The following is a 21,257-nucleotide window of genomic DNA, read 5'->3' on the forward strand; positions in this document are numbered from 1 at the left end:
GCGCCGCGCTCCGTCGCGGAGCGCGTGATTTTTTATATGAAATCACGCGGACGCGCGGACGCGTTGTCAGTGTGAAGTGCCGCGTGTTTTCTATACAAACTGAGGTACTTGCATACAATGACTAAATCTGTCGCCCCGCGCTCCGCGGCGGAGCGCGGCGCAGTGTGATAACCGCCTTATTTAGTTATAAAAATGGTGAAACAAGTAACAATAGATAATCTAAAGCGATCTCAGGAAATTTTGCACAAATTCACACGCCAGCTGCGCTGGTGAGATAAGCTGCACCTCTCTTTGACTTAAGACCACATTTATAAATAATCTTTGAATCTTTGAGAGTACCTAACGTAAAAAATAAACATTTGATTTTCTTGCCCTATCATTGAAGAAAAAAATCTATATCAATATAATATTTAATCATTAAAACACTTATAAAAAAAACCTACGTTTAATACAGATAAAACTTGTTTAAACAAAGTTTTATGGAAGGCTTTTTTCTAGATTTTGATAAGACCATACTTATACTGGAGAACCGACGAAATCAAAGCAAATGTGCTCTTGAACGAAAACTTTGCTTAATGGACTGACGACTTCAAGAAGATAGATTAAAACAGCCGAAGGAAAACAGTGGGAGAGCGTACCCTGCGGCTACGTAAAACTTTCCCTGGGAGAAACTTGACCTTCATTATTTGGGTTTTTATTGGCAGTCAAGCTGTAGATCCTGGCTACAGGAGTTGCAGCAGTAGGAACGAGAGGTGGGAATAGTCCCGTACTCTGCGGCGTTCTTTAGAGTCCGGAGGTCCATTCAACGGTGGACAGCCATTGGCTAATTGAATTAATTGAAATTTTATTTTACACATTTTTCTTTTCGTTCTCATATCTGACCTCCGAAGACGCGTCTGACGTTACACTTGGATATTTGATATTGAGCGAGTATTTTTTAGCTTCGGCCTTGTAAATCATGTACCGACTCAAAGGGCGAGGGGCTTGTGATCCGATGTACTGTAAAAGAATTAACTTAAAATAAATTAATAGTTTAAAAAACTAAAAACACGCTTTTAAATAATGCACTAAAAGACTCAATGCCAATCCGCTGTTTCGTTTAGGAGTTCCTATGGTCGAATATTGTATTGTCATCTAATCTAAATTTGGTTCTTTCGGCCAAATCGGATTTTAATAATTAATTTTTCCAAGCTTAGCGTAAGTTTTCTGAACGTGTGCCCTGGAGCTTATCTTAGTATCAAATGACGTAGGGTTTCTACGGTCCCCTCTCGGACTATTAAGGACCTTTTGTCAATGAATACGAAATAATTTTGAACAGTGTGCTTACCATGAGTTTACGTTAGGTGTGCTCGAAGGCGAATGCGTCAAGAAAATCTATGGAGATTTTAGTTCTTGAAAGTAGCCGCTGGGGTCGCTGTACAATTTGTCATACATTTAATGTCATTTTTTACGCAGTCGCTAGCATGAACACACCTAACGTAAACTAATGGTAAGCACACTGATGATAAAAGTTTCGATATCCCATCACAGATGTCAAACAAAATCAACACTACTACTTAAAAAAAAAACTAAAACCCAACTACGACAAAAAACGACGCTGAAAAAGTATAAAACAAGATTTTCAGAATACTAAACTGAACAAAGTTGCTAATGTAGTTGCATAGTAATTTTCATGTTTGGAAAACCGCAGTCACACGTTGTCAAAGTGCTACGGTAGGTAGGTATATGTAACGTGTGACTATTTTTACGCAGTCGCTAGCATGAACACACCTAACGTAAACTAATGGTAAGCACACTGATGATAAAAGTTTCGATATCCCATCACAGATGTCAAACAAAATCAACACTACTACTTAAAAAAAAAACTAAAACCCAACTACGACAAAAAACGACGCTGAAAAAGTATAAAACAAGATTTTCAGAATACTAAACTGAACAAAGTTGCTAATGTAGTTGCATAGTAATTTTCATGTTTGGAAAACCGCAGTCACACGTTGTCAAAGTGCTACGGTAGGTAGGTATATGTAACGTGTGACTACGCCTTTCCAAACATGAAAATTACTATGCAACTACATTAGCAACTTTGTTCAGTTTAGTATTCTGAAAATCTTGTTTTATACTTTTTCAGCGTCGTTTTTTGTCGTAGTTGGGTTTTAGTTTTTTTACTTTTTATTATTTGTACTATTTTGGTGATAAAGTGTATTTGTGAAAACAAAAGTTAAATTGATGAACTAATAAGTAGTAAAGAAGCTATGAACGAAAAGATGTGAATTATATGCAATTAGCCCATGAATACAGGTGTTAGGTTTCATTAAAATTATCTATTTCCGAACGAATATTTATATTTTTATTACTGGCAACACCGTGCTAAATTTTAAAAACTACGGTCGATGGAATAAAGCCTTGTTTTCACTAGTGCGCACAAAGTGCCCCCTAGTGGAAACAAGGCTAAAACTTAAATATTTTTATTGGCAACACCGGCTGCTAAATTGAGGAGGGATAAAAACATGGCGAATCGAACCACTTTTGCTGGAGCCGTTGTCGTGGACAGACGTGCCTGGAACCTGTAACGAGTATCTGAAGAAAATAGAAGTCTACTTGGAAAATAATGTGAGTTTTATTACATTTCAGAAGTGGCATTTACCCACTTACAGTATTTTTTATTTATTTCTTATTTTTGCACTTTAATTACTTACGTAGGTAGCTGAAAACATTTCTTTTTGCATTTTATAACACTTTAAAACTAAATATTGGTATTTATTACAGTTTTAATTTTTAGAAAACTTGAAAGGTCATTCGAAGGTCATTTTTGTTAACTTGTATAATGAGACCTGTGCTCAGTATGGGGTCTACGGGGGCCAAAATTTTGTTATTTTTGCGCTAGGACGCACCGTTTTCGAGATAACAGGATATCAAGTATTTAATAAAGGACAAATACATAGCTTACGTTTTCGAGTTTCAGAATAATGCCGCACGATGATGAATTACCACCGCTGCGCCGTTTGAAGACGCCTGAAAAACAAACAGCTGGTGGTAGCCGAGAATCGATGCGACGCAGTCGCAGCCATACTCGCCGAGGAAGCCGGGGCTACCGTAGCCGAAGCCACCGCAGCCGAAGCCGACTGAGAAGTACGGAACGTGACAGAAGTTTACTTAAGAAGGATGTAGACCTAGAACGTGAACGTCAACGCATACGGGACCTGGAGGACCAATTACGGAGAGAACGGAGCCAGCTGCACCGGATGGCATCGGAAAGGGAGAGCCGCGGCCGCAACTATCATCGTGAGCAGCAACGTCGGGGAGAGCGAGAAAGTGAGGAGCGACGCGCACGCAGGGGTACCCGCCGGTCGCGCAGCTCGGAGTTTCGCCGGGCACGCATCGGAGAATTCATCGAGGATGGCGCCCCAGCTCAGAAGTCTAAAAGGTCAGAAAGCCCAACTTTTTCTGCTAGGGACGTGATTAATATGATAAATTCACTTAGTAACGTTAAGAATCAGTCTCAGCCGTCCACCCTACCCACTCAGATGCATAGTAACAATATACACTCTAAAAATATTCTGCCAGACTTTGACCCTTCTTCAAAGAGTCAACGCATAGATATTTGGCTTAAGAAGGTGAATGAGTGTGCTACGGTGTACGGCTGGGATGAAAAAACAGTAATTCATTTCGCGATGCAAAAACTCCAAGGATTGGCTAAAACGTGGTACGAAAGTTTAAATTCCATATTATTTAGTTGGACTGAGTGGCAACAAAAACTTTTGAATGCTTTTCCTTTCGAACAGAATTATGGCCAATCCTTGGAGGATATGCTGAAAAGAAAGAGTAGGTACAATGAACCCCTAGAAGTATATTTTTATGAAAAGTTGGCCCTGTTAAACCAGTGTGACATTGAAGGCAAGCGAGCGGTAGACTGTATTATACATGGGTTAACCGATAAAACTATGCGATCTAGTGCTAATGCATTACGTTGTACGCAACCCGAACAGTTACTTCAATTCTTAATGAGTAATAAAGAAAGCCAGCAACCGTTTGACCGCAATAACTTTAAAACTAGATCTAACGATTCGAGGAATAGCTCCCTTCTCCGCCCAATCAAGCCTAGTGGCAATAATACACAGTTATACTGCTTTAACTGCAAGGAAAATGGACACCCATACTTAAAATGTCCAAAACCACTAATTCAATGTACGAAGTGTCGTAGAATAGGTCACAAGTCAGATAATTGTACAATTAGATCTGAACACGTTGGTACTAATGATAGTGTAGTTCCCGCACGCAAGACAATGAGCATTTCAATGTCAGGGACCAACTCAAAATTTATTAAGGAATGTAGGGTAAATGACATCCCATTTAAATCTTTTATTGACTTCGGCAGTGAAGTTACGTTACTTTCACAATCTATTGCAACAACTTTAGGGTTGTCGTGTGACAATACTTGTTCTACCCCGCTTAAGGGTTTTGGCAATAACATAATTCAGTCGTTAGGTAGTGTTGAAGTGAATGTCAACATTGATGGTGTGGATGCGCGTGTGAAATGTCACCTAGTTGATGATAAATTACTTGATTATCCGTTGCTGGTGGGACAATCTTATACTGAACAGCCGCACATTGTTGTATACAAGGACGCACAACAATTAAAGTTCACAAACGTAGCCACCGAGCTTCCATTCTCAAATACCGATATCATGGAAAATACCTCTATTACAGTTTACAGCATGACTAGTAGCAATATTTATGGTCCAGCTGCCGTTAGGGCATGTACAAACTCGATCACAAATGGAACCATCTTGTTAAATACTAGGATAGTGGGGAAACCCACCCAACAATTTAAGATCAATGGGGGTGTGTACGAAGTAAGAGGAGGAAAGCTCTATGTGTACATAACTCCTGTATCAAAGAGTTGTCAGTTTCGCGAAGGGGTTATATTCGGGAGGGGTATTAAAGTCAATGTGGTAAAACGCCTTACGCGTGTGACTAATGATGTCGCTCAAACACAAAACAATGTCATAGACATCGAGCAGGTTCATATAGGCAGTACAATTAGCGACGAACACAAACAAAAATTACTACAACTATTGAGGGAATATGAACATTGTTTTGCGTCATCTTTGAAAGAATTAGGGTGCACTAATATCACCGAAATGCACATAGAATTGAATAGTAAGCGGCCCGTAGTATATCGACCGTATAGATTGTCTCACAAGGAACGTGAACAGGTTAGGGAAATGATTGGAGAAATGTTAGAGGCAGGGATTGTACGAGAGTCAGTTTCGGAATATGCCAGTCCTATTATTCTGGTGCGAAAGAAAGATGGACGACAAAGGTTGTGTGTTGACTATAGGCAGCTAAACTCTATTACTGTGAAAGAACGGTACCCAATGCCAGTGATAGAAGACGAGATTGCGAGGCTGTCAGGACAGGCATATTTCGTATCTTTAGACATGTCTTCTGGCTATTATCAGGTGCCTTTATCAGATGACTCTAAACAGCTGACGTCGTTTGTCACCCCGGATGGGCAATACGAATTTAACCGTATGCCCTTCGGGCTGGCAAACGCGCCGGCGGTTTTTCAACGAATGATGAATAAAGTTTTAGGGTCAGCTAGATTTTCTGAAGCAACTGCTTATATTGACGACATTTTAATATACGGAAAAAGTGTGGATGAATGCTTGGAAAGACTGGAGAGAGTCCTACGATTAATAGAGGAAGCAGATCTGAAATTAAATTTGTCGAAGTGCGATTTCCTTAAAACCAAAATCAATTATTTAGGATATGAGATCAGTTCAGAGGGTATACGACCTGGTGATAAGAAAATTCAATCCGTAGTCGATTTTCCATGTCCCACTAATGTGCACGCGGTCCGCCAATTTTTAGGGCTAGTAAGCTACTTTAGGAAGTTTATTCGCAATTTTGCCGCACTAGCGCATCCCCTAAACAAATTGCTTAAAAAGGACGCAGAATGGGTATGGACTGAGGACCAACAGGCAGCGTTTCAGACTCTCAAGGATAGGTTAGTCCATAGGCCCATACTAGCTATCTTTGACCCAACTGCTGTGACAGAATTACACACTGACGCCAGCAGGGTTGGTATAGGTGGAATTCTGTTACAGAAGTCTAGTGATGGTGACAGTTTTCAACCCGTGGCGTATTACAGCCGCCAAACGTCACCAGAGGAAAAGAACTTCCATGCTTTTGAGTTGGAAACGCTGGCTGTGGTGTGCTCCCTAAAGAAATTCAGAGTGTATCTGTTAGGGCAAAACTTCAAAATAGTTACGGACTGTAGCGCTTTGCGCTCGACATTTTCCAAGCGTGATCTGATTCCACGCATAGCCCGTTGGTGGCTCTTATTACAAGAATTTCAATGTAACATTGAATATAGGGCAGGCACCAAAATGGCTCATGTGGACGCGTTGTCTCGTAACCCCACTGAACACTCTTATGTGACAACAGAGACAGATCCATATCCAAGCGTCATGCAAATCACGGGTCAGGACTGGCTTCAAACTTTGCAACTAGGAGACTCTGAACTTAATCGAATTCGTAATATCATCGATTCTAACATGGATATAGATGGTCTAAAATATATAAAAGACAACTATCTGATTAGGGACAATAAACTATATAAGTGTGTAAATGGGGACAAAACAGATTTGCGCTGGGTGGTGCCCAAAGGGGCAAGGTGGCAAGTTTGTCGTATGAATCACGACGAAATTGGACATTTTGGTATCGAGAAGACTCTAGAACGAATTAAGAAAACATACTGGTTTCCCAAAATGTCCAAATTCGTCAAAAAGTACGTTCAGGCTTGTATAGAATGTGCGTATTCTAAAAAGGTTAGTACGAATGAGGGACAGTTACATACTATACCTAAAGTAGAAGTTCCTTTCCATACTGTACATATAGACCACCTTGGGCCCTTTGTGCGATCCAATAGAGGGAATTCATATCTCCTTGTTGTGGTCGACTCTTTTACAAAATTCATATTTATCAGGCCTGTCCGTAATACTAAGACTCAAACCGCAATCAGAGTACTCGAAGATATATTCTATACGTTTCGTAATCCAGACAGAATAATAAGTGATCGTGGAACGTGTTTTACTTCGCACGCCTTTAAGAAATTTTGTCTGGATAAGGGGATTCGACATGTTCTGAATGCGGTTGCGAGTCCGAGGTCTAACGGGCAAGTGGAACGGTGCAATCGCACTATTATTAGCTCTTTGACTGCCCAGAATCTTAACTTTGATGAGAAAGTCTGGGATGACAAAATAGGTAGAGTGCAATGGGGAATGAATAACACTCGTCAGAAAACTACAGGTAGGACGCCGGCAGAGATTATGTTTGGGCCAAGTATGAACTCTGAATTAGATCCTAGAATGAATGAGATTGTGCATGAGACTCGTGAAAATACGGATTTGACAACTATACGGGAATCGGTTAAAGATAGGATTGATGAGGAACAGGAAAAACAAAAAAAATCTTATGATAAAAATCGACGTCCAGCTAGGATATATAGGGAGGGAGAACTTGTTAAAATTACTCGAACATGCTTCTCGAATGACGGAAAGAGCAAAAAACTGATGTCTCCTTATATTGGACCTTACCGAGTAGTAACTGTGTTAGGCAACGATCGATATCGGTTAGCTTCTATACCTGGTCTAAGCAGTACTAGGAACAAACGCCAGACTACCGTCGCTGCTGATAGAATGTTACCCTGGGTTCACGTAGCCGCTTTAGATGTAAATGAGGGCAATGAGGATAAGGATGCTGAAGATAATAGTTCTATTGCGAGTGACACTGAAAGTAATCATTAGTTTGTTTATTAATATATTGTATACTTATATTACTTAATGTAAGTAATTGTTTTTATTGTACATGTAAATAATTATAAAAAGAAAGGGGAGATTTGAAATGAAATGAATGAAATGAATCATTTATTTACTTGTGATGAACTTAAATTTTTATTATTTTATTATAAACAAGAATATTCATACTAATAATTTCCATCTCACCGGTGATTTTACTTTATTATTAGCGTACTAAATCGGATAAGCTGTATTGCGTACTTAACTGATTGACCACTTTACGAATTGATAATAGTAAACATGTTTTCTAATTCTGTACGTTTATGCAGATATGTGCTAGGTAACAATTATTGTTTGTAGCGCTCTTGCTCTTAGTCCTTGTTAGAAGTTCTAAATAAAAAGGGGTTGTTTTAATTACGTTTAATAAGTTTGGAGAACACATTTAGTTACGCATGAAAGATTTGTTTTGTTAGTGGAATTAATAAGTTATACATATATCTACTACATTACACATAAGGTAAATATGATTGGATAATAAATAATGAATAAATAAATAATATATAAGTCGCTACTTGAGTTAATGAATAAACTATAATAAATAAAAACAAGTAATGGATAGTTTGATTTTAAGTAAAGATGAAATAGTCATGAGAAAGAGGATTCAGCTTTAAATAACTTGGTTTTAAATGACATTAGTTACAATGAAACTTGCAAGAAGGATGGTTTGCAAGATGTTCATTTGTTAATGATTTATTGTAACTTGCAAGAAGGAGGGTTTGCAAGATGTTCATTTGATATTATTTATTGTAACTTGCAAGAAGGAGGGTTTGCAAGATATTCAGTTTTAATTATTATTGTTTTGAATGACATTGGTTACAATGAATCTTGCAAGAAGGAGGGTTTGCAAGCTATTCATTTGTAAATTATTTATTGTAACTTGCAAGAAGGAGGGTTTGCAAGATAATAAGACTTATGATGTTGTAACTTGCAAGAAGGAGGGTTTGCAAGATAATAAGACTTATGATGTTGTAACTTGCAAGAAGGAGGGTTTGCAAGGTTCTATTATGATTTGATAACTAGTACATTTTGAAATAATAAATATAATTCATAACATTGTTAGGTGATTCGATTGGCCATGTGTTAGGTTTGCCAGTGCATGAGGACATGCACTGCGTCAGGATGGACGAGTGTTAGGTTTCATTAAAATTATCTATTTCCGAACGAATATTTATATTTTTATTACTGGCAACACCGTGCTAAATTTTAAAAACTACGGTCGATGGAATAAAGCCTTGTTTTCACTAGTGCGCACAAAGTGCCCCCTAGTGGAAACAAGGCTAAAACTTAAATATTTTTATTGGCAACACCGGCTGCTAAATTGAGGAGGGATAAAAACATGGCGAATCGAACCACTTTTGCTGGAGCCGTTGTCGTGGACAGACGTGCCTGGAACCTGTAACGAGTATCTGAAGAAAATAGAAGTCTACTTGGAAAATAATGTGAGTTTTATTACACAGGTAAAGTCACAAGCAAATGCTAGTAATATAAAATATATATATTCAAAATGTACAAGTAAAGCGCTTTCAAATGATACCAAACACGGCATATTTATCTTAACTTTATTTTTTTACTCTGTATGTTTTGTCCGCTAGAGGGCGCCAAATTAGATTTTGTGAAACCCCATATAGCCTATAACCAGCGGACAATTAAGTCGCTTCTAATGATATGTCATTTGTCGAATTCTGATAAGTAGTTTAGAAGTTACGAGGGTACACATGAACATACATACATACATACATACATACATAGCCTGTCAAAATCATAACCCTCCTTTTGCTTTGCCGTAGTCGGGTAAAAATAAGTTCCATAACTTACTTCTCTCGAGTCGTATTGCTTCCTCAACTGCCGTATAGAATATTCTGGACCCCAATTCGATTCTGGTACAAGCAAAGATCTCCACGTCTGATAAATAATAGTATAATTAATTAATGTAAAATCCGAAATCAAAAGTGCATTTGAAATCATCAAAAATGGTGGCACTTCAGCCAAGGGAGAAACCACACGGTGCGGTGCGGTCGCGGCGCGGCGCCGGAGCGGTGCCGCTGCGGCGTCCTGCATATAAAAATCAATGATATGCCAGACGGTGCGTTCCAGCGCCGCACCGTAGGCACACCGCACATCGATTTAGCGAGACGGTGCCGTTGCGGCGCCGCATACCACCATGTGTAAAGTGATGCGGCAAAATGTTTGCGGTGCGGCGCCGCACCGCACCGTGTGGCTTCTCTCTAAGTCTCACCGCAGACTACAGACTTTTTTAAACTTTCGCGTTCCATTTCATCTAAAATAGAGAATCATAGGTCTCAACGGGACATTTTTGATATGAGTTTGACATATTTATGTACTCACGGCTTGACGTTTCGGCTGCTATGCTGCAGCCGTGGTCACAAGCAGACTGGCGGTTCGGTTTCGCGTTGAGAGTGAGACCCATGTTTCTCTATTTTAGTACAGACTTGATGTCAGGCGATAGTTTAGTCGAGCTGTTAATCAGTATGAACATGTATGAAAGTACACACATTACGCAAATTTGATATCGGCCGATAAAATATTTCAATTAATTTAAACAGGTTTTAAACGTCAAGCAAAACAGGTAATATTTCAGTATGAGTATTTCTAAAAAAAAAATGTACATTTTGAAAAAAAAAAGTGTGCTTTGAAACAGTTCAAAAGTTTTATATTTATAAATCATCACACAAAAAAAACACACACACAATTTTGAAGGATGAATATTAATCTTTAAGATAACGAAGAATTATAGCTATAATCCTACTTATTACCAAATATTTAGATATTTTAAAAATAGTCCTTTTTTACCTTTCATACAAAAACCTGTTTGCCACCCTAGCTTTTTCATGTATTTTTGTTTCATAAAATGCGATACGTAACTAAATTATTGTAAATTTCTTTGTATTATCGTTCTACAGTTATCGCAGTTTCTGTATCAAATTGATTTTCTATGGGGTGTCATAATGAATTGGCAATTTAAAGCAAAAAAACAAAATGAGTCGCTCTCATTTACTATTTCGTTATTTACTCTTTAGTTACGATTTATTTCTACTTTCCCATGGTTTCTGAACAATTCCGTATTTATTTTACACGGACAACAATAGCTACACTCTGAATGGCTGTTGGCCTGACGTCTCCGCCATAACATCTATCGCGAAAATTAGTGAAAACGTGTGTGTTTTGTGGGATTACTTTTTCGTAACAGGCAGTAAAATCAGCGATTTTATATAGAACGGTAAGTCTTCATTTAACCATTTTTTGTAATACGTGTGGTACGAACATTTAGTAAGCTTTTATATTTGCTGTAACAAATTTTATCAAAAAAATACTTGTTTCTGATCTCATTTTGTCTAATATTTCGTTACGTTTTTTACGAATTTCGTTACGTTACGAAAAAGTACAACATAATGCTAAGTGTATACTGTTATTACCTGACTAAGCATGGTAATATTCACTACTTAATTTATTTCAAAAAATATAGAGCGTTAATAACAAAAGGATTGAATACTATCTGCTTTACAGAAGTGCCACCAGCAAAAAATTATCAAATCATTTAGATTACGTTTTTATGTGATTACTTCTTTTGTTTTTTTAGAAATGCCGCCAAAAACCAATGCCGAAAGGCAAAAAGCTTACAGAGAACGACTCAAAATGGATAAACATGATGGAACAAAAATAATTTTATTAAAATAGTATGAATGATTACTCCCTTATTTTATTTCTAACCCCTTAATATTACCCCGTATTTGGGTGCATACTTACAAATATTTCGAATTGAATAAATGAAGAGCATTCACAATATTTCGCCAATGTATAACAAGCCTTATGGCCTTACTATTTCGTTACTACCGTTTCGTTACGTACATTTTTTTTGAGAAATACTCGTATACGTTTCCGCATTAAACCTGTTTAAATTAACAAAATTATAAAACGCGAAAGTTTAAACTCGAGAAAAAGATTGTACCTAGTCTGCGGGGGCTCTAAATATTTTTCACTGATTTCAAAAACTAAGGGTATCAAATGCACCATGGAGCCAGAAGCTATGCATTGTACACATCCAACAGCTTTAAAATAAGAAAAAATGATTCTGTATCACACGATCTTACCTTTTTATAAAAATACAAATTTTTAACAGCCGCATACAATACCCCAATGAATAAGAAAATGCCTATGCTGACGTCGAAATAATAATCGAGATGATCCGGATACACATTGTCATCGTTCTCGATATACTTCATCCAGTTAGTGTTGAATTTAAGTAAGATGTATAATTTCCACTGGAAACATATTTGAAACTTTAATCTTACATAATATATCTATTGACTTAAGTATGTACTTTTTAGGCCCGGTTTCCACAAAAGCGGTGCGGAGCAGAGAAGTGTGTTGGAGAACCAATCAGATTTTATTATTTCCACTTCTTCTCTCTGCTCTGGGTCTAAGGCGGAGCGAAGCCGAGCAGAGAAGAGAGCTGTGTCGTCAAATGTTTTTATAGAATTAACAGCGGCGGCGGCGCGGCGCGGCGTGAAGTTATGCGGAGAAGTGTTAAGAAAATCAATCAGAAGTGGAATTGTGTAAAGCAATCGTAATCATTTGACAATTCATAATGTACGATTATTCCGTCAAACGCTTTGTTTAACTGACTTTATCGTACGTTATGAACTGTCAAATGATTACGATTGCTTTACACAATTCCACCTCAGATCTAATTATTTGAACATCCCTCCGCTCCGCTCCGTTCGTTCGTTCGTTCGTTTCAGCCGAATGACGTCCATTGCTGGAAAAAGGCCTCCTCCAAGGGTTTCCACAATGAAAGGTCCTGCGCTGCCCGCATCCAGGTTCTTCCCGCGACCTTCACCAGATCGGCGGTCCACCTAGTAGGAGGCCTGCCCACGCTACGTCTTCCAGCCCGTGGTCGCTACTCGAGAACTTTTCTGCCCCAACGGCCATCGTCTCTACGAGCTATGTGCCCCGCCCACTGCCACTTGATTTTAGCAATTCTGCGAGCTATGTCGGTCACTTTGGTTCTCCTGCGGATCTCCTGCGCTCCGCTTCATCTTAGTGGAAACCGGGCTTACGTCCCAATCCTCTAGTAGGTAGCTAAGAAAAACTCAAAAGCTAATGTTACCGCAAAATACAAAGGCACTCCTTTCAAGTTATAAAGCCTCATTTGCGTCGGAATGACTCCGGTGTAAAAGGTGATATCGTCGATCAGTCGGCCCAGTGGGTACATGAAGAATATCACAAATATCTCCAGCAGGGTGACCACGTGTTGAGTGTACATGTAGAAACCTATTCTGGACTAAAATATAATAAAAATCCACGATAAAGGATTTGCCACACTGAATGCGTTCTGAGGGCAGCGGTCAGGTTAAAGGAACGCAACCCGCATTTTGACCTGTGGCCTAATTCACGTATTCTGTAATAGTCAAAATGTCGTTTGACTATTACAGAATACGTGAATACCGCGAAGGCATGATCGAATACGCCTAAATATGAAATCGAAACAAAATCGGGCGATTAATACGTGAATACGAAAAGTGACTTTAGCGATGAAATCGCTTGCGTATCGTTGAAGTTTTGATACGTGAATTAGGCCACTGACTGCTGCCTGCAGAACGTATCCAGTGTAACTAATCTTTACTACAGGAAACAGATCCTCAATATAGAGCATGACATCTTTATTTTGCCTAAATAACTTACTTCGTGTGTGGAAAGATAAAATACGACAATCCCCAATATAAAAAAGATAAAGGACACAAAGAGTCGTTTTGCCACACGCCACTCACAAACTATGGCTTCTATTAAGCATTGGGAGGTAATAACCTGAAAGTAATACAAATAAAGTAAATTACAAAAACATCCAAACAAACAGACTTCAAACAAATAGTGACTGACATTCTTGCGCTGCTTCTTCTCAGCACTGGCCCATTTATTGTCCCGAAGCAGTGGTAGGGTTAGTACTGGGACGTGTAAAAGTGCTTTTTTAAAGGCTACTTGCAGAAATTGATTGTTATAAGAGACAAAAGCTGCGGGCAATAGTATAGACAGAGAAAAGGCTACTTTATGTGACAAAAATTTTTAGAAATACATAGTTTTGTATTTTATTTATTGTACTTACAACATTCAAAGTTTCCACAATGAAATGAATGCCAAAAAACGTGATTGAAAATAAATCACCCAAGAAAAAGGTTGAAAAGTAAACTGTCCATATTTTAAAAAACTCTTCGTGTACTGAAAAAAATATTTAAAAACAATAACAATAAAATTAGTTTTATAACTACACTCGCGAGCAAAAGTATGGAATCACCCTACTTGTTCCGAGCAATCGTAAGAACTAAACGACTCACAGAAGATATTTTTTTTTTTATGTGATAGGAGGCAAACGAGCAGACGGATCACCTGATGGTAAATGATTACCGTCGCCCATAGACACCCGCAGACCCAGGGGCGTTACAGGTGCGTTGCCGGCCTTTAATAAATAAAAATTAAATAAAAATGGTACCATTTTAAAGGTAATATTTTATACTTTAAATTGATATTATAGATACATACATAGTCCTTCAGTTCTTAAGATGGCTTGGAACCAAACACAACAGGTTGATTCCATGCTTTTGCTCGTAAGTATAATATTAAAGATCGTTTCACCCACGAAGACGTGCCCCGTCAATTTTTGGTTGAGGGAAACGCAGGGTGCGGGGAGTTTGATCCGAGCAATCCGAGCGTCATTATTGTAGTGTGCGTGTGCTCATGAATAATTTAGCGTGTACCGATAACACTCAAACATCAGCGGAAGAATGGCGGGCCGCGTCTTCGTGGATGGAACGATCTATAGTATAATTAATTAGATTTTTTGGTTCGTTTGGTTCAAAGCGCTAATCTCAGGAACTACATAATCCATTTATTGGGGAGGGCTTTCAGTCATTTCAAATAACATTAAAGCTAAACAGTAATGGTATGGGTTATCCTGATAACTCACGAATTTCCATGTCAATCGTCTCTTTTAAAATTGATTGAGAATACTTTTTTACTTTATGCGATAGCAATCCCTTCAATATGCTGTAGATGCCATTTGAAATTAACAGTATACTGCTGTCTCTATTCGCGTTAATCTGTAATAAAGATTTTGGGAGTAAACACCATTTTAAATTCCAAAACCTAAATTCGTTCGTTCGTTTCAGCCAAATGACGTCCACTGCTGGACAAAGGCCTCCCCCAAGGTTTTCCACAATGAACGGTCCTGCGCTGCCCGCATCCAAGCTCTTCCCGTGACCTTTACCAAATCGTCGGTCCACCTAGTAGGAGGCCTGCCCACGCTACGTTTACGCCAATCGCGGCAATGATAACTTTCGGGTAATTCGATAGCGGTTCGAAGTCCTTGCGACTATGCAAAAAGTAGGTCAGCAAAAACTACGCGAATATTTGGCTACACACATTGCGCGAATCTCTGGGTTATCGCGTTGTGTGTGGCCTAGGGGTAAGAAAAGTTAACCCTGTTAACGTTACTGACGACTTTTACACCCGTATTCACAAACATTACTATGAGGTCACACAGTGCCCGTTCACGCACAGGGTTACATACGAACCAATCACAGACCTCTATTCAACGCTGTGCATTCTATTTGCTGCTTCACTTAAGCAAGCACCGTTTGTGAATACGGGTGTTACAATGTGTGAAGAATATAACAATAAACATACCTCTTTATTTGTTCTTGAGGTCAAAATGTGTACGATTGGTGGTGTGGCCATAGACAGAGCTATCATATTCAGATCATTGTGCTAAAAACAATCAAATAATTAGATAGCAAGTGAGAACAAAAAACTGTTGCCAGTGTGATACGCGGTCATACATGGGCCGCAACTAGAACGGAGATTGGAAGGATATGAATAACTAGCGGCCGTCCGCGACATCGTACGCGTGGATCCCGTTTTACCCCCTTAGGGGTGGAATTTCGTAAAATTCTTTCTTAGCGGATACCTACGTCATAACATCTACCTGCATGCCAAATGCCGCCTGATCCGTCCAGTGGTTTGGGCTGTGCGTTGATAGATCACTATATCAGTCAGTCACCTTTGAGTTAATATATTTAGATGATGAATGGTGATACAGCGATTGAATCAGGCAAATGTCACAAAAAACCCGGGTTTTAGATCTCACCGGATAGGACATTCACGTAGACACTAAAAGCTGTTTTAAACGTATTAAGTAGGTAACAATTTTAACCTAAACGGATAATATAATGCAAAGGTAATAACAACAAACAAAACAAACTAACCCACATAAGGTCACTTTTGAGCTTTGTAGTCGGATCACCTTCCTGTGACGAGTTGTCATCCTCGAGCTTTACAAATAAATCACGAAGCATTAAATGTGATAATACTATGATAAAAATTATATTCGTAATCCAATGAAAAATGTGATGAATCTGAAAAAAAAATGGAATTGTAGGCTCTTCTACAAATCATCATTTTCTATCAGACGTGGAATTGTGTAAAGCAATCGTTATCATTTGACAGTTCATAACGTACGATTATTCTGTCAAACGCTTTGTTTAACTGACTTTATCGTACGTTATGAACTGTCAAATGATTACGATTGCTTTACACAATTCCACCTCTGGTCAGGCCAAAAGTTTTCTCTCTGTAGGTAATAATATGTATATTATGTAACGTACCTTCCAAAGCATTTTACTAAACAGCTGGCAGTAAAATAAGTTTATGAAAATCCACAATATTACAAAATATATGAATGATTGCGATATACGATCGGAGTTCGAGTGAGAAAGCAACGCATATTGTGTTTGTCTGAAAATAAAAATGCCATTATTAGTAATTAAGGCTTGCATCGTGAAGTTACTTCCAAAACTCAATCCTTTGATTGGTTGAGTTACTTTGTTAATGTTAATCATTGAATTTAAAAGAGTCTATGTATTGTTTTTCGTTTTCTCAAGCCAAGGTTAAGCAAAGGAACTGTAACCTACTACCATTCTTTTTGCTTCGAAGCCCACAGCCAAGCATTAATTTTGTATTGAACTTGGCTCTTTTTTATGTTTTTGGTGGGATATTGACAGTATTTTGTTTCTTCTGTAACTTTTTATATGACAGAATATAAAAACTGAAAGAAATATTTACTGAACATCTAATTTTTAAACATATTCATTTATGACAACTAACGTACATGAAATAAAACGTCGGGGCTGGGAATGGATAGTAAATTTCAAACACTTCTTGCAACTCTTGATATTCTTTCAACGTAACGCATACGCCATACAATCTAACATCTAATCCATAAATATTGTAACTTCCCATATTGATAGGCTCTTTATTATCACACCTGTAAGATTTAAAATGAGACATCTGTGTCTTTAATCTTAGATCTAATGAGTAAAATATACCTACGTATACAGGTGTCCAAAAAAGTAGTGTCAAGTCGAACCCAGAGAGCATCACTAGGGCTACCCAAATCACCGTGACTTTTGATAGTTTTCGAGTTATGATTTTTTTTAAACACACAGGTTTTTGTTTACAATCGTGTTATGGATGTAAATACTTCTGAATCAGCTAGGCTTAGTATTCATCTAATAATAGTTAAAAAAATCTGGCATGTAACTTGACTATTCGCACAGAAATCTAAAACAATCATAATCATAATTCAAAAATTATCGTGATTTGAATAGCCCTAGTGATGTTCTACCTCTGGGCTTCGGCTTGATACTACTTTTTGGGACACCCTGTACATCTAATTGGTTGACCAAATTAAAAAGTTAAATGAGTAAATATTTTTACCTGTGCCAAGGGTTCTTATCCACAAAGCCTCTTATTGTATAGTGAAACAAAAAAATTATAAAATCCATAAAAAGCATTATTTCAAGAAATGCCGTTATAATGAAAATTATGATTACACCTAAAATGCAACGATTTATAAATTGTGATTAAAAGTAAAGATATTGAATTTTCATATAACTTACTTCTTAGTTCAAACATCAATAAAATTCCGACTTATTGGAAGTAAAATTATTTTCCATTTCTAGACAAAAACTAAAATAAATTAGAATTAATATAGCGAATCTATTTTACATTATTCAATTAATTCAACTAACCATACGCAATAGGGATCATTTTAGGCAAAAAGAAGTGGTGATTGGCTGAATAGGAAGCAAGAAACATGTAAACATAAGTAAGAGGCAGACTTTTGAAGAGCAGGTTCATTAGGTTTTGCCAGAAGAATCTGAAATAATTAAAAGTCCATCCTTCATTTAATGTTATCCTTCATCCATAACCCTAGTCCATTCTCCAATAACTGCAATAGCTCCTGTGCACAGGCTGGGGATGGTCTCTGGCTACATCCCATGATATAGTCAGAGACTAGATCCAGCATGTGCACCACTTTCACTTTTGTCGAATATTTTACGCTTAAAACGGCCTCTACGTGTTGGATCTGTATCCCCACGCAAGCCTTATAAAGGACCGGGCCACTTTTGACCCGTGAGCTCCAAAGCGTACAAACATAACAGAAATACAATTTTAATTATTGCACAATAAAGATGTCCCGATTAAACTGATAAAAGGTGACAATATAAAAATAGTCAATTAAGAACTTCGTGGGTGAGACACATAGCTAGCAGTCATTACTAAGCTGTTGAGGCAGAAAAGTTCCTGAATGACGATAACGAAAAGGATGATAATATGTGGGCAAGTATCCTGCTCGGTGAACCGATGATATGAGTATTGCGGGATGTGCCTGAATGCAGGCAACGCAGGATGGTCGTTGTAAAAATCTTTGGTGGAGGCCTTTGTCCAGCAGTGGTCGGAATTTAGTTAAAACGACGATGTAACTTACATGTTAAAGGGGTAATATTGTGGGGAGTATATTTGCGTTTTGCTTGCTGCTGTTACATACCCACGGTAGTAAGACAAAGTTTCATGCCACGACGCAGGCACAAATTGTCTGTATGAGCGTGTCTCTTTCTGAAAATAAATTCAATGTAACTGACGTTAACACCAAGACTGTTGGCAGTTGTGTTACAAGTCAAAATTCTCAGGTCACTTAAGTCCCTAATGCCTTTTTGCAAACGTAACGTAAACTGCACTGTCAATGCTAAAAGGTCGCAAAATGATTGTTCTTCCCTGCCCTTTCGTCCCTATTTCTGAGAGTCCTCCGCCTGGACACGAGCTCCTCTAGCTTGCCTGGAAGTCTTTAATTAACTTCGGACGCAGGTCAGCCGCAGTAGGTAAGGACAATCTGTCCAGGTGGGGATTCTCAGATGGTTCAAACTTGGAGTCCAAGTGTGTTTGTGTTTCCCAGTCGATCAAGCAAATGTCGTGCCCTGCGTGCCCAAACAACTGCACACACGAAGATTTAATTATTGCTACTGACAACGCTACTCTTGTAGCAGAGTTTAGGGCTGACAATATGTAGGTTTGTTCTTCATCATCATCATCATCTCAGCCATAGGACGTCCACTGCTGAACATAGGCCTTCCCCAATGCTTTCCATGTTACCCGGTTGGTAGCGGCTTGCGTCCAGCGCTTTCCTGCTACCTTTATGATGTCGTCGGTCCACCTTGTCAGCGGACGTCCCACGCTGCGTTTTCCGGTACGCGGCCTCCACTCCAGAACCTTGCTGCCCCATCGGTCGTCAGTTCTGCGTACTATCTGCCCTGCCCATTGCCACTTCCGCTTGCTAATCCGTCGGGCTGTAGGTTTGTTATCAACACGATAAAAATAAGATGATTGTTACCTCTGGAAAATATTGCAAGTGTTGATCCTGTGGAGTGTAAGAGTTGCCAGACTCCCCGGACTCAAAAGACATGGCACTGGCCGCTCTTCTTTGCCATTTCGATGTTGTGTCATCATAATTCCTCGTCGTGTCACGTTGGAATTCCATTCGGTCGTCCATTTTGTTTAATTATTATGTATTCTTTACAATTAATAAATACTATCCGATAAAATATTTCAAGTTATTTATTTTGCTTAATGTCAGATTCAGTCAGACATGACATTAATATTTTTTATAGTGACAGACATTAGTATTCATCATGAATGAAATGACACGTATTAAACCTTTGTGAATCTTCTCAAAAATCTGTCTGGCAAAGATTGACAGGGAGGATTATGTATAGATGACCCACGCTGAACTGTCCCACCAAACTCAATGACAGGGGGGCGCTACCATTGTTCAACTGTATGGTTTCGAACATGGCAAAAATCGGAACCAGCGATCCGGTATTGACGGTGGCGCCCCACTGTCAATGTCATGCATAGGACAGTTCAGTATTTTGGAACTATAAAGGCTATGGATAAAAGCCATAACAACAATGTATGATGATGATGATGATGATTTCGGCCACTTCGACTCCTGACTGTCTTGGCGGCGCTGGTGCGCCCACCAACAACAGTAAAACATTGTTGTGTTCCAACAGTTGGAGATAAGATAGTGAATTCCCCTGTGGTTGGTGATTCCTTGTGAAGCTTGCTTCCATCTTCGGTGTCATCATCACTTTCCATCAGAGTGAGATGCAGACTAAGAGCTTACCTGCCTAATATTAATCGGAATATTCTTGTAAGTCGCCATAGATGTCTGTTATGACTCAACGTAAGGTCAAAAAACAGCAAAATCCCCTCAATAATTATTGCAAGTCAAGCCCGAGTACATTCGCACTGCAACAATGAACCACTTCCATCAGTTTCCATATGAATAGCCTATTCACATTCCGAATATAATAGTTTTCTAAGCGTTTAGTATCGGCTATACAAATTTGTCGGGGCGTTAATGGTCCCGTCGATCGTGACCTTATACAGCTTTTGTAAAACCCTTATACGACACTTGAATCGATTTATATGCTGATCAGACAATCTTGAGACTGCGGCAATAAGCGACAGCCGGTAAAATTGAGTTATTAATATGCATGATAACAAAGAAAAACTGTTTGTCGTGAAATAAAATAAAGGTGAATAAATATTTTTTTTAAATTAAGGATAAAATAAACATTTTTGTCATTGCATTAATCATAAGTAGTTTTATTTAAAAAAAAAAATATTCTACAATATCTGTAAAAATCTGTCTGACGTTATCAAGCTAAAAATAAATAAGAAAGATTTATGAAAATAATAATTACCTAGTTTTTGAAATGCAGCGCACGAAAATGAATAAAAGCAAAATAAATGCATTTATTTCCATAAAAATTACACAAAAGCACAATTTTAAATAGCGGTCTCTGCACTAAGCGAATGCTTATATCGTTTCAAGTTTCAAGACTATCCAATCGCGCTATAACTATACGTAAAACTATTTAACGCTGCGAAGAAAAACTACATTTGCAAATAGTCCGTGAAACCGATAACAATTTAGTTTTGGTCTATCACTTCGTGCAAAAAATCTAATCTGATAAAACA

At 38.3% G+C, this 21,257-nt stretch overlaps 1 protein-coding gene and 1 long non-coding RNA gene across 2 annotated transcripts; one reads left to right on the forward strand and one right to left on the reverse strand.

The window, feature by feature from the left end:
• Window positions 1–659: 659 nt before the first annotated feature.
• Window positions 660–19,766, reverse strand: LOC135085422 (uncharacterized). The gene is made up of 15 exons (XM_063980216.1): window positions 19,603–19,766; window positions 18,703–18,830; window positions 17,963–18,090; window positions 17,649–17,766; window positions 17,041–17,196; window positions 16,538–16,667; window positions 16,139–16,288; window positions 15,561–15,641; window positions 14,842–14,974; window positions 13,984–14,096; window positions 13,566–13,688; window positions 12,991–13,164; window positions 11,972–12,142; window positions 9,678–9,764; window positions 660–999 (listed from the first exon to the last, which is right to left on the reverse strand). The coding sequence occupies exons 1-15, from the start codon at window positions 19,759–19,761 to the stop codon at window positions 850–852; spliced, it is 2,001 nt and encodes a 666-aa protein (XP_063836286.1). The 5' UTR covers window positions 19,762–19,766; the 3' UTR covers window positions 660–849.
• On the forward strand, window positions 10,648–11,570 carry LOC135085486 (uncharacterized). The gene is made up of 2 exons (XR_010260130.1): window positions 10,648–11,100; window positions 11,461–11,570. It is a non-coding gene; the product is annotated as an uncharacterized LOC135085486 (long non-coding RNA).
• Window positions 19,767–21,257: the final 1,491 nt, after the last annotated feature.

The sequence above is a fragment of the Ostrinia nubilalis genome, chromosome 2 (assembly GCF_963855985.1).
Source record: "Ostrinia nubilalis chromosome 2, ilOstNubi1.1, whole genome shotgun sequence".
Lineage (NCBI taxonomy): Eukaryota > Metazoa > Arthropoda > Insecta > Lepidoptera > Crambidae > Ostrinia > Ostrinia nubilalis.